This window comes from Simochromis diagramma, unplaced genomic scaffold, assembly GCF_900408965.1.
Source record: "Simochromis diagramma unplaced genomic scaffold, fSimDia1.1 OVJJ01000026.1, whole genome shotgun sequence".
NCBI lineage: Eukaryota > Metazoa > Chordata > Actinopteri > Cichliformes > Cichlidae > Simochromis > Simochromis diagramma.
This window is the reverse complement of record NW_024386985.1, coordinates 2706522-2720796: the sequence shown is the minus strand read 5'-3', so window position 1 is coordinate 2720796 and position 14275 is coordinate 2706522. Positions and strand designations below refer to the sequence as shown.

The window sequence follows — 14275 nt, the reverse complement described above, 5'->3', positions numbered from 1 at the left end:
AGGAAGGGTTCAGATACCATAACTTCTTTAAAAATTAATTATTATTATTTATTTATTTATTTTTTATTAATTAAGCTATTAAAAAAATCTTCACTTGTCTTGTTTTTATTCAACCCTCCTTGTTATTGGGAATGTAGAAATTCTGTTAAAAATCTGCATTCCATAAAAATTTAGTCATATGTATAAAATTCAACTTACACAGTTCACTCACGAGAGCTTCCTATGATTAGTACATTTTATATAAAATGAAATGAGTACCCCTTCAGGGACTTGAGAAGTCTGTGCATTCAGCCTGGCTCAGTTTTAAAGCTGCTGATTTGATAAATTCCATCTATTTTACAAATGTATGCAAGTTCCCCTTTAACTATGTTTCAGTGCTGTCTTTTCGTAGCTAAGAATATGTTCATGAACACACTGAGGAGCACAAATTCAGTTTGTACAGTCCTGACCCTCACCTCCCGTTCAACTGCACACTTTAGGTGAACTCATACACCGAAGACTGAATACCTTGTCCTTTGCAGCATTATGCAGTATTCCAGCTGGGTTATTGTTCTCCTTCTCTGTATCCCGTATGAATCCCATATACATCTAAAGTAAACCTTGTTTAAAAAAAAAGGGAAGGGTGTTGTGATGGGCCTCATGGAGATTTTGCTTAATCCAGAAATATTGCTTTGCAAAGTTCATCTAAATATAATAAAAAGAAAACTTGCTGCCTTGCTTTATTGGTCTTTCAAATAAGTCAGAAGTAGGAGTTCAGTGACTGCACTAACAGCTGAGGCTTTGTTATAGAAAAATACATTGCTTTAAAGAGCTATTCTGGGAAAACACACACTGGCTTTTTCCCAAGAATTAGATAAAAAGAGTGACTACCTACAACTATAGCAAAGAGTAAACAGCTGCTGTGGTTAAGTACAATGGTTCATCCATTACCTGTTTCCTTTGCCTTCAGGCTGCATTCAAAACTAATCTAACTGGATGTTTAGGAGTGTCAAGTTAACATGTTATAAAAGACTGTTTAAAACACTGAAATGCTGGTATTGTATCAATATTGCATATACGGTATAAAAACATTGTAAGAATTTATATTATTTATCTTTTTGCCTGGTTTTGTACAGCCATGGTGAAAGATTCTCTGCACCAGTCTACTACTGGGCTAACACTAAGAGACAGACATTCATGCTCACATGCACACCTACGCCCAATTTAAAATCACCAGTTAACTTAACATGCATGTGTTTGGAGTGTGGGAGGAAGCTCAAGTGCTAGAGGGAACTCACACAGACAGGCCACAACAGGCTAGAGAATTCAACCCTAGTAGAAACTTTCCGACTTGTAAACAGAAACACTACAGACTTGTATTTTATTTATTTATGTATTTTTTTTTTACTTTGGTTTAAAACAATTAGTTTAACAATATCTAAAAAAATCATCTCTATCTACCTGTAGATTAAAGTTAGTGATAAACACTCAGGTATACTAATCAGTTCTACTAATACCACGGACCTCTCTTTGATGGCTGTGAAGGATTTTCTATATGAATGTGTGCTGAACAATTCTGAGACACACCTACAGTCAGTTTTTATTCACTGATTCATGTAGCCACATGCATACCAGGGAGAAGCTCTGGTATGTAACTGTGTATGCTTCAGTGCATTATTTCAGTAAAATGCTGCTGGGAACTAGTTAACAATTATAGAACATGAAATGCAAGGATGTTTTAGCCCCACTCAAGTTAAAACAAGTAGGATGCAATCGGCAGCCTTTGTGCTCAGTCACTATGATAGGATTGTGTATGCTTTTACTTGTGGAGGCATGGCGGTATGTCCCAGACACCGACTGTGTGTGTTTTGTGTACACTGTTAAATGGGGCAGAATGTGCTGATGCAGCTCTGGCAGTGGGAGTGATGGAGCCAGCCCTAACCTGAGGGGACTGGCGGAGCTCAGAGGAGAGATTTGTGCCTTTGCTTTCTGTCAAGCTGCCACATGGGAGTCCGAGTGGTCGCTAACTTAAGCTGCTGACAGACAAGTGACACGCGATCACACCCCAAACTCAAATGCATCCCCAACCAACTATGTGATTGCTACATCAACTCAGTTTTTTCAATCACTGGTCATACAATCCATTTGCTTCCAGAAGAAGGACAGCTGTTCTTGCCATTACAGGTCCAATTAGGATTTCGGAAGGAGATGATTCAGCATCCTGTTTTTGATCCTTTTGATACGTTATTGTATTTATTGTATTGTATTATATTTTTCTGGACCACTTTGTTGGAATTTGAAACGTTTTTGTAATATGAGATAAGGATTTAATTGTCACTCCAAGTATTTCTTCAGTATGACTTTATGAATTTCTCAATGAAAAAGAAAATGTTGGCTTAAATAAAAGTTAAAAGTTTTTCCACACCTAATGCACACACTTTATGGATAAATGCATGGACTTCATCAAAGGTGGCTCCAGTCAAACCACCCTCTTCCATAAAACTAAATGTCACTCATTCAAGTGTTGCATTAAAAATAAATAAATACACCCCCCCCCCCCCCTCCCACCAGTAAAATGAGAGACTTTGTTTGAGTTATTTTTGTTGTGTTGTACAACCAATATTGCTGGTACATGAACATTCAGACACGAATGTTGGAAGAGGTGGAACTTTTTTTAGCACTGCCCAAAACAGGGCTATAATCAGACACTTTACAAACTATATAGTATTCAGCATCTAAAGCTGTAAGATACATAAATAATACATAGATAATAACATAAAAAATGAAATTCGGCAGAATTTGGTAGAAATCCACCGCTCCAATTTAATCGAAATAGGGAAGGGGGAATACGGAACTGACCTGCATACTGGGCTTTCAAGACGAAAAAAAAAAAAAAGCATTCCAAACAACTAAACCAACTCAAGGGCGTTGTTTTCCATCACCCGCTGTTCTGGGATGGGCGAACTGACACGCCTCTCTCAACGCGGATGTTTGTCCAGCCTATATAGCAGAGGACAGCTCAGGAAACCAGGGCGGAGAACTGGAAGAGCAGCAGCGCATCTTCTTAACACCCAACATCTGTCTACGGTCTATACCAGGTAATATAAAGTTTTCTTATGTGCTGCAGAACGAATGCTAATAACTCGCTGGCAGTTAGCCTTTCACACAGCATTTATAAAGCGATGCTTACAATGCTGAAGTATGTTACTCTAGAAAAGCTCTTCCTCATTTTGCATTAAGGAAGTCAAACTAAAAACTATTTTCAGTGTCTGTAACTAGTTACGTTGAGGATAAAGAGAGAATGCGTGAATAAACGTGCTTATCTTCTTACTGGTTAAGCTTTTAATATAAATTTCGTCGATAAACTGTTGTTTATTGCATTTTTCCTTGTGTCCATATTTTACATGGTTGGGTAGAAAACTGCACAAGGTAGTAGTACCGTATTATACAGGCAGAAGATAACCTACAAATGTCTGCTTTTGTGGTTGCTTGTTGGGAGCGGCTCTTCGTTCCCCCACAACATAGTTTGCCACTGAGAGCAGACACACCTTGTGATATGCGTACCGACCGCAGCTTAATTAAGCAGCGCAAGCACCTGCGTTACAGGTTAAATAACAGATACTGCAGAAAAGTTCTTGAAAATTGCATTCTTAACAAACATGGATTCAATGAAAAGTAACTGAAATAGTAATATAAAATGTTGTGATGTGAACTACAGATGGCTTTAAAAGAAAGTGGGGATCAGCAGCTTTCAGTATGAAGGCAGATTTTATATCTATTTATATATAAAACTGGGGCTCCAACAATCGATTATTTTCATTGCTGAGTCTCTAAATTGTCAGAGAATGATGTGAAAATTGCTTTTTTTTTTGCCAACCAAAAGTCATATAATGGTAGCTGTTGGCCTTGCTGTGACCTGAAGATTTTAATGAAGACAAATCACCTTTCAGGTCCTCATCATCACGATGGCACACAAAGAGTTTGCGACTGCAGGGAAGAAGCCTGGCCTGCAGGTGTGGCGGGTGGAGAACATGGATCTGAAACCTGTTCCCCCTGCACTCTATGGAGACTTCTTCACCGGAGATGCTTACATCTTGCTTTACACCACCAAGGCTCCCTCATACAATGTTCATTCATGGATTGGTATTGGATTCTCTGCTGACAACCTAATAGCTAAATTCCCTCCCTGTCAATGTTCTGTTTTATTTTCCACACTGTTTATTTACCATCCTTTTTATCTTAGGCGATGAAGCTTCCCAGGATGAGAGTGGGGCAGCTGCCATTTTCATAACTCAGCTGGATGACCACCTGCAAGGAGCTGCAATCCAGTACAATGAATTTCAAAACCAAGAGTCAACCACCTTCCTGGGCTACTTCAAGTCTGGCATCAAATACAAGGTGAAATTTGCATGCGTACTTATGGTGGTATAAGTCATTTGAATTTGTTTGCCTCAGAAAGGTAAAAGTTGTGAGTCTAAGCTACCAAACCATGACTGTGACTTTGTGACAGTTTATTGGATGTCTGTCAACTCTGTAAATATACTGTTACAGCTTCAGGCAAGGAAACAGCTCTAAAAAGTCATAATTCACCACCCACGCGACTCCAAAATGAGCGACTAGTCTGACTGGGACCTTGCTCTTGTTTGTCATAGGAAAAGGAATGATCATTCTTCCTTGAATTTGTCCTTTAAACAGGGGTTTTTTCCCCCTGTTAGACATGAGCAGGTCTTTTCAGGACAAGCAGAGGAGTATAGTCACTGTGTGCAGGATTCGAGGCATGTTATAACACCTTCTCTGTTTATCATGTGATACACACTGGCCCAAAAGAATTTTTCCCTTTCACAATTCCTGGAAAAGGAGAGGCAAAACATGGCGACATACAAGAGTCTGAAATCATTCTTTATATTATGAGAATTTGAGTCTAAAAACATTTAGATAGTCAGGGAGACCTAAAATATTATGTTGAATATTATGGTGTCATGCTGTCTATTCTAAAGAACACATTCTATAAGCCTCAGGTTTGAGAAGTTTGGTGAACACCTGGGTTTCCTTGAAATGTAATATATGAGCATAAACCATTTAAATGATTAAGGCACCATCTTTTAATTCTGTATTTACTTCTTTTTTATGTGTTCACAGTTTTAACAGGGTCCTTAGACTCACTGATCAATCTCCAGCATTAGAACTGCCTTAGTAATTGCTACGACCTGCTACGACCTGAAAACAGCTGTTTGAGATAATGCTCGATGTTATCATGATTGCTTCATATCATTCGTGCATATTTGTCAGCCACATGTTTATGCAGCTAAACCCCTATCTACCATAGCCAAAGCTGTCACGAGAAGTAATACTGGGTTTAGAACTATTTTTAAGAAATTATTACTTTATTGCACATTGATGATCATCCTGTATAAGTATGATAACTAGAGGACCAGAACTAAATGGATGGTGGAATTCAATAAAGAAGATTCCCTGCATTTTTACACCACCTGTTCATTCAAAGCGGGGAAATCCTGGTTACGAACTAGTTTTTCTGCCTCTTAGCACTGGGTTATGAAACTGTGTTAAGAACTAAAGGACTAGTATATAAAATAAAAACAGAGAGCGAAAAAAGGTCCAACTATTGTGCTACTTAAACTATTGAGATATGAATAAAAACAGTGCTTATTGGAATGAAAATGGCACGGAAACTTGTGTTTTCAATCATCATGACAATTCAAAGCACCTGCATTTGCTTCACTTTTCAGAATCAAAGACTACATACTTTTTTATGTTTAGCATACTGTGTATTTATGTGCTGGACTGTTTCTAGGAACTGACTTCCTAGAAACAAAGCTAGTTGTCTGTCAGGTTTGCCATACCTGCTCTATTTATGTCTTTTTCCAGTCAGCGGTAGGATTTGCTGACATTTTGTGCACAGTGTAAACAAACGAGTAGGCGTGATCTTTAGAGATTATGTTGACTTTAAAGAAGTGAATTCTTGCAACTAGAGCAACTACAGACATAACAGCGGTGTCAGCTTTCTAAAACGTTCATATAAAAAGCACTCCGAAAGCACAGACCTCCTCTATAAGCAGCTCACTGTGCTGTATTTTGTATATCAGTTAAGGGTACCTTGATTACTAAAAGATTATACAGGAGTGGGTAATGGATAAAAGCTATTGATTTGTAAATAAGTGGACATGAATAACTTTAGCTTATTATATTATATTATACTACAGTCTATTTCTAACTAACTAGGCAGGTCATCTTCTTTCTACTGACAGTACTTTCTTTAAAGATATAACATGTTTTTCAGTCAGCTTGAAAGAAAGGCAGATCTAAAATTTAAAAGTGAGGACACAGGTCAAAGAAGACATGCTACTTGGATGGAAACTATAATGTGATATTTAGATCCCAGTATACCAGTGTCATTTACTTTTGCCAGTACAAATATAGTAGAATTTTAAGTACTATTTTAAAGATAAAATACATTTTTATTAAAGTTTGACCTTGAAGAACAGGTCAGAGGTCCAGGAGGGAGAAAAATGTCAGTAAGAAATAGATTTAAAAAGCTGTATTTAGCATTAGTATCACTTTGGCTTCCTATCAATCTATTGGCCTTGCAGGAGAGGTCAGGGGTCAGATGTGACACAATATTTTAAATCTTTATATGGTACTTTATACGGTACGCTACCAAAAACATAACTTATGCGCTTAGATCACTTACACAGAGCATAACTCAGATTTCTTTTTAACACAGAAAGGTGGAGTTGCCTCAGGCTTTAAACATGTGGTAACCAATGACGTAGATGTCAAACGCCTGCTGCACTTGAAAGGTCGTCGACCAGTCAGAGCAACTGAGGAGGATCTGTCCTGGCAAAGCTTTAACAAAGGAGACTCCTTCATCATTGATCTGGGAAAGGTGATCTACAATTTAAAATGTTTTACAGAGATAGTACAGAGTTTAGATGTTGCGTTTTGTCATCTCAACCTTATTTACTTCTTCTTTTCTTTGCATCTTCTCTGTGAATTAATAGAACATTTACTGCTGGTTTGGCAGTGAAGCAAATCACTTTGAGAAGCTCAAAACCACTCAGATGGCCCGAGATATTCGTGATAATGAGCGAAATGGCCGCGGTGAAGTCCATACAATTGATGAAGGTAAAGAGCCAGAAGCTGTGACAAAGGTAAGTTTTAGTGACTTCCTCCTTGTTTAGAATCATTGTGACTGTAACAAATAAGTTATTTGTCTCATTTGGTGGCTAGAGAGGATGTTAAGTACAATGTTGTATTCATTATAGGTACTTGGACCCAAGCCTGATCTCGCACCAGGAGGCAGTGATACAGATGTTGAAAAGACAAACAGGAACAAGGCGTCACTTTATCTGGTAAATACACACATACAGAGAAGCCCAAAAAGTCAAGGAGCAGCAGTGAAAAAACTTCTACTTGTATTCATTTTTAGTCCAGTAAAAGGCATTTCTATTGCAAAATTTCATGTTGGCTGAACAGCTTAAATCAGAAGTTCTATTTCTAAAAAAAATGTCCACGAATTTGATTTGCTCCAGTTTTGCAGCCCTCAAGCTCCATGGACGCTATAAATCTTTGTAACACCTGATTATCCATGTTATCCTGCCATTGTGTTTTAAAGAGCCTCGGGGGTTTCTCAGTCTTCATGTGCCCAAAATACATCCAGTGGAGTTGAGATCAGGTGATTGAGGAAGAAATGCTCTTAAAGATCTCAGCCCATCTTAAGTGTTTAGCACAGTATAGGTTAATAAATGATGGTGGGTTTCTTATTACCCCTGATGCTATCCATCCATGCACTGAGATCTCCCCTGCACAGCCTTCTGCTGGCAAGACTTTTGCTGATTGCATTCTCTCTTACCTGTAGTCTGCGCGATTGTGGTTGATGCTACAATTTCCACAGATTCTTCATATTGTCATGGAAAAGCCCATTAAAACTGAAGCCCTCATTCAAGTGCAGAGTTGATGCTGAGTTTGATTTCACTGTGCTGAAAAGAGGTGCAGTGGCTGCAAGGTGATTTCCCTCAACATGCCTCTAATGAATCAATTAAAACGTTTCAACTGTTCTTTGTAATACAGTTTTATCTGAATGCTGCTTCAGTGGAAATCCTACCTGCGTTGTGTATTGCTTTGTACACAAGGCAGTCAAGCATAGTTAATGCCACTATACAATGTGCTTCTGATGAATCTGATCTAGCTAACAATAGAGGAAAAACTTAAATGTTTGATTTTCTTCATTCCTTCCTGTGTGGATTGTGTATAGGTTTCTGTAATTTAACACTATGGGATCATTTCAAGGTTTAGATGAAAATATGAGAGATTATTTAAGACTCTGTCAGACTTTCAACCATAGTGTATGGTCCCTTGACATGATCCTTGTAAATAAGACATTCAGATGACAAATACAGATGCTCTGATCTCTCTGCTGTCTAGATTTCTGATGCTGCTGGTGCCATGAAGACATCTTTGGTGGCTGATAAAAACCCATTCAAACAAGATATGCTCAACCAGAATGATTGCTACATCTTGGACAATGGATTGAATAATAATATATTTGTCTGGAAAGGTATTAAGCTTTTACATCTGTTTATTTCTACAACTTCTCGTCTACTATATTAATCAAGTCTCTGCTCATTGGAGTAAGTTGTTACTAACTCTCTTTAGCGTTAAACTCTTTGTTTAACGCTAGAACCTAGAAGAATTTTAAACTCCAAGTACTGTCAGTGGGTGTCAGTTTGACCCCATCCTGCAACAGCAATATTGGGGAAAAAAATTTCCCATTTTTTGAAGATTAGTTGTCATCAAATAAGAAATATAATTAATATTAATTTTTACATACGGATCAGTATGGATTGTACAGATAAAATGTGTATTAGAATAAACTAATAAACAAAAAGGTACAACAAATAATTATAGAATAAGACTGTTATTAGGAAACGCTAAAACTGAATTTGAGCTCACTGTGAAACAGATCAAACAACTCATTGGTGATATTTCATAACTGACCTCATAGCTGTCTACAAAAAACATAAATTTTAAATATATTAATTACTATAAACGGATAACACTTAAAGTTATCATATTGCAATAATGACTTTTAAATGAACAGGGAGCACCCAGATTTGAACTGGGGACCTGTTGATCTGCAGTCAAACGCTCTACCACTGAGCTATACCCCCTCTGTCACTGAGCAGCTTTCATATGGAAATATGTGGTTCTAGGTATATGTGGTCATAAAGCTTTTTCCTACAGACCCCCAAATTTCCTGTTTGATAAACAAGCCCTTTATAGGAAAAAAAATCATGAAATATGTAATGATGTAGATTTATTTTAACAGAGTTACACAATTTTTAAAAGACTCATAATGAACCATTTGATGGTTTCTACTGTTAAACATACATGAGTCATTGACTTTGATTTGACCAGTTTAACCTCTCTGATCTCTGTACCAAACTTTAATCTGCAGGACAGAAAGCAAGCAAAGAGGAGCGCAAAGCAGCGAAGGCTGCTGCTGACAAGTTTATCGCAGACAAAAATTACTCCAGTAAAACTCAGGTAATGTTAGCATGTAGTGATCATCTGCTGCCAGAACTTCATCCTTCTGCTGTCTCATTGTGTTTATGACTTAACGTGTTTTTCGTTGTTTATTATGTCATGTGCAGGTCCTGATAGTGCCAGCAGGGAGTGAGCCCACCATGTTTAAGCAGTTCTTCTTCAAATGGTTTGAAGGGAATATCACAGGCCCAGGGCAGACCCACACAGTTGGTCGTATTGCCAAGGTGGAGCAGATTCCCTTCGACCCATCCAATCTCCACAACAACCCCGCCATGGCTGCCCAGTATGGCGTGGTTGATGATGGCTCTGGGAAAGTTCAGGTACAGTAACCAGCTTGACAGTGTTTTATTTATTTTAAAAATTAATAAGTAAATGCAACATTGGTGGATGTCTGCAGATTTGGCGTGTGGAAGGAGGCGATAAGGTAGCAGTGGACAAATCCACCTATGGACAGTTCTTTGGAGGTGACTGTTACTTGGTGCTGTACTCTTACAACAGTGGAGGCAGAGAGAAGCACATCATTTACACCTGGTGCGTAAAACATGCTCAATGTGGCAGAATTGGTCTTTTAAGGGGTACAAGGCAAAGATTCCTGGCTTGGTACTCACTTTCTCTGTTTAGGTGAATGAAAAATGTAAGCATGATATGAACTTGTGACACAACACACACAGAAGTAAAGCCACTGAGTTGTAGAGCATACTGGTCTTTGTAACAAGATTTTTATTCATGAAGGGTTTGGGTTTGATATAGAGAAATTTTGCTTTATCTTCAAGCACTCTTTAATATGATGCAGAATTCGTAGATGAACCAATAAATGAAAGTGATCAAAGCTGGTGGGATTGTTCAGTTGCAGGCATGTTAGGCAGGGTTTATACACATTGACCCATTAATGATTCTAAAATCCTGGGAGGAGACACAATCCCCTTTGAGGTTGCTATGGCGACCCCTTCTGAATCAGCCTAAAGCAGTTTTAATGTTTCTAGAAATAAATGAGTGCCAATATTAATATAATCTGAGAGTGGAATGCAAATGTAACAAATTTCATCACATCCATTCTGTCTGTCTGATATGATGATGCCACAGAATGAAAACAGTTACCAGTTATAGTACTGCTGAAATCTCATGACATTGTGATTAAAAACAAACAAACAACGACATTAATGATTTCTTAAACTTGTGGTAAAATAATAAAATATAATTGTGGGTAGTCAGTTTATGTATTTAGTGTTTTTGTAAGCTGTGTGAGGGTGCTGAGAGAATCAAGAGTTTTTGAAACATTATTTTTATGCCTTAATTGTGAATATCATATTTAATTGTGCTTAATTTTGCTTGCTGTAGGCAAGGGCAGAAATGCACTCAGGATGAACTGACTGCTTCGGCCTTCCTCACCGTCAAGCTGGATGATTCCATGTATGGAGTAGCAACACAGGTAAGATTTTTCCAGATTTCAAGTAAGAGTTAAAATGTTAAGAAATAAAAGTACCTGGCAACAGTTAGTGAAAGGAATGATGCAACTCTCAAGTCCATCTTTTATATTATGAACAAAAAGCAATAAAATACACAACACACTTGCAAAATCATTCACATTAACAGACTTTTTTTCCATTTTCAACCAACAAATCATTAAGTTGACCTTGAAGACTTTGGTGGATTTAAACCAGATTTTAATGGAGTGTTAACATGACCCCACTCAACACACCTACAAAATGTTATCAGAATTCATTCAAAAATGTTTGAGCTATTGTGTTTACAAACTGACACGATGACATGCATGCAGACACTACCAAAAACATGACCTCCTTGGCATCTTGCAGCTGTTAGCTTAGTATACAAACTGGAGAAGAAGAGGTAGGTTGATGTTTTTAACCTTCATACAGAGGAACTGCTGTCCCCTGTTTTCAGTCTTTACCCTGAGCTCCTATTAACCAGCTCCCAGCTGTACTTAGAGGTAAGTCTGGGATCAGTCTCCTCATCAATTTTAATGACTGTGTGGCTGTATCTCCGCAGGTTCGGGTCACTCAAGGTAAAGAACCCCCCCATCTTGTGAGCTTGTTTAAGGACAAGCCCATGGTCATCCATCAGGGTGGGACATCCCGCAAGTGTGGCGAGACTAAGCCAAGCAGCACACGGCTCTTTCATATCCGCAAGAGTGGCAACAATACCACACGAGCTGTTGAGGTCAGCCTCATTTTTTACACCTGAATGTTAATAAACTGGTTCTTTATAATGAACAGATGCCACCACTCCTCCCTATCTTTCTGTCACACCCACACAGGTGGAGCCCACTGCATCCTCTCTGAACACCAATGATGTGTTTGTGCTGAAGACTCCTGATTGCCTTTTCCTGTGGAAGGGAAAGGGTGCAAGTTCAGATGAGATGGCTGCAGCTAACTATGTTGCCAGCCTCCTTGGAGGAACTGCTACTGGGGTGGAGGAGACACAGGAGCCAGGTAAAGAGCTTTGATTTCCACAAAGTAGTATTTGTGAGATGTCCCCAGTAGAAAACGGTCCTTTTCTCCTTGTTTCCAGCTGTTTTCTGGGCTGCTCTGGGTGGTAAGAAAGAATACCAGATGTCCAAGGCCCTTCAGGGAGTGGTCCGACAACCACGACTGTTTGGATGTTCAAACAAAACTGGCAGGCTAACAGTGAGTATTCAAGTGTTCATCAATCAGATTTTTTAAATGTAAGTAGTTATATTTATATAAACAGTTATATTGTTTTCTTACCAACTAGTTTAACAATTTTTAAATGGCCACTTTGTAATTGTGTGCTGATCAATTTTCAGGTTGAGGAAGTTCCCGGGGACTTCTCACAGATCGATCTGGCCACTGATGATGTCATGATTCTGGACACATGGGATCAGGTATAAAAGCACTTTTGATGAAAGACTCGAGTTGTAGCTAGTTGATGTTTTCCTCCTTTTGATCCTTGAGCTCTTTGATTACTGTTCCCATCAGATCTTTGTTTGGATTGGAAACGAAGCAAATGAAACGGAGAAACTTGAATCACCTAAGATGGGTAAGAGAAAACTATTAGACATGAGAAGGAATTACAGAAATACAGCAACAGGGTCAATTCAGGGAGAATAAAAACATATATAGAGGGAATCATTTTCCCAGAAAATAAGGCTTGAATTATAGATATTAATTCTGATAGCAAATATATTTTATTTGAGATAACTATTGTAAATTTATGAGTAAGGAAATGACCAAATTTACCTAAAAACAATTTCTTTAGATTAATATTTGAGATTATTAATTTACAAATTTATTTTCTCAAAAATTTGACCATAATCTCAGAAATTTAAGACTGTTTTTTCTCATATTATGTTGTTTGTAAATTTGTTGATTTATTCTCAGAGAATAAAATATTTTTGCTGGACATTTAAGATTTTAATCTTGCAAATTTATGACTGAATAATTTTAAAGAATATTAAATAATATTATTTTACATTCATTTCTAAATTTACCACTCTTCCTATAATTTTAGCTCCAATTTGAATGTGGTTATAGTGAATGGCCCTTTAAGCCTACTGTACAGAAGAGACCTCAGTTCACAAATACATCCTGCTTTCCTTTCAGCCAAACAATATGTGGATTCAGACCCCTCTGGCCGCCGTGGTACCCCCATCACCATCCTTAAGCAGGGGGAAGAGATCCCGTCCTTCACCGGATGGTTCCAAGCTTGGGACCCAAAGATGTGGTCCCAAAATCTTTATGCCCAGTAGAATTAAATTGGAATAAACGCATATTTTAAGCATCTCTGAAAAATCTGGATAGTTTTGATGTTTGCCATTTTTTGTTGACCTTAAAGCATAAATTGGCACCTAAGATGGAACTTCTCTGCAGGTGAAGTGCAGATGCAAATATGTGCTTGAAGCTGTGGTGCAGGTTAAAATGTAACCCATCCGATTTCCAACCCATTTTTTCAGAGTAAAAAAAAAAAAAATATATATATATATATATATATATAGTCAAGCTACTGTTTAAGAAAAGAAAAGTACATTGGCTTTTACACAAAATAACATTAAAATGTTCATAAATGTTATAGAAGAGAAGTAATGATTAATTTAAGGCAATATCTACATAAGTGCATTCAGGCTCTTTTCAGCAGCTGTCAGTGCTGTGTTCCAGCAACATGTGTAACCCAAAGAAAATGTATCATCTTAAAGTTTTTCTAATAAATGAAGGCTGTTTGAGGCTATAGGAGAAAATGACCAGATAACTGAAATTTTCATACAGCAGCTTTAGGTATTCTCATGACAAACCAACAAAATTTGGCTCTTGGAGATATCATTTAATGAATCTGTCATTTAAGGACCTGTGAGGTGTCTGTTTTGGAACCAAAAGGTTTCTGATTTAGCTGTCCTACTCAGTTGTGCTCTCTAGTTTTCAGTCAGAGCCACTTATTCCTGTTTTGTAAAAGCAGTACACGTTATTTTTTTGTTTTGTTTACTTGAGACTATAACCAAACTCACTGACTCAGCTTCACAAACTTTAGATGTGCTGAGATGATTGTAATTGAATGATTAATGAATTTAATGGGATAGACTTGCTTTAGGTGACTCAGCGTGCTATTACAACAGATGAATGGCAGTTGGTGAAAACGGGCCTGTGTGTGTGTCAGCATAGATATTAAAAAAAAAACAATGTTCATGTTAAATATTAATAGCATTTCTCATCAACTTGACTTTAATTTTCAAAAATTATTTTTTATCTCAAAACTTTGAGCA

The 14275-nt window shown here is 37.7% G+C and overlaps 1 protein-coding gene across 1 annotated transcript; it reads left to right on the top strand.

Moving 5' to 3' along the window:
- The first annotated feature begins 2947 nt into the window (after window positions 1-2947).
- On the top strand, window positions 2948-13491 carry scinla (scinderin like a). Its single transcript, XM_040039987.1, has 17 exons — window positions 2948-3077; window positions 3930-4122; window positions 4223-4377; window positions 6722-6883; window positions 6999-7148; window positions 7263-7349; window positions 8422-8554; window positions 9455-9543; window positions 9651-9863; window positions 9941-10074; window positions 10882-10972; window positions 11551-11721; window positions 11819-11993; window positions 12073-12188; window positions 12329-12406; window positions 12501-12561; window positions 13125-13491. Exons 2-17 carry the CDS (start codon window positions 3945-3947, stop codon window positions 13268-13270), a joined length of 2139 nt encoding a protein of 712 aa, XP_039895921.1. The 5' UTR covers window positions 2948-3077; window positions 3930-3944; the 3' UTR covers window positions 13271-13491.
- The last annotated feature ends 784 nt before the right edge of the window (window positions 13492-14275 follow it).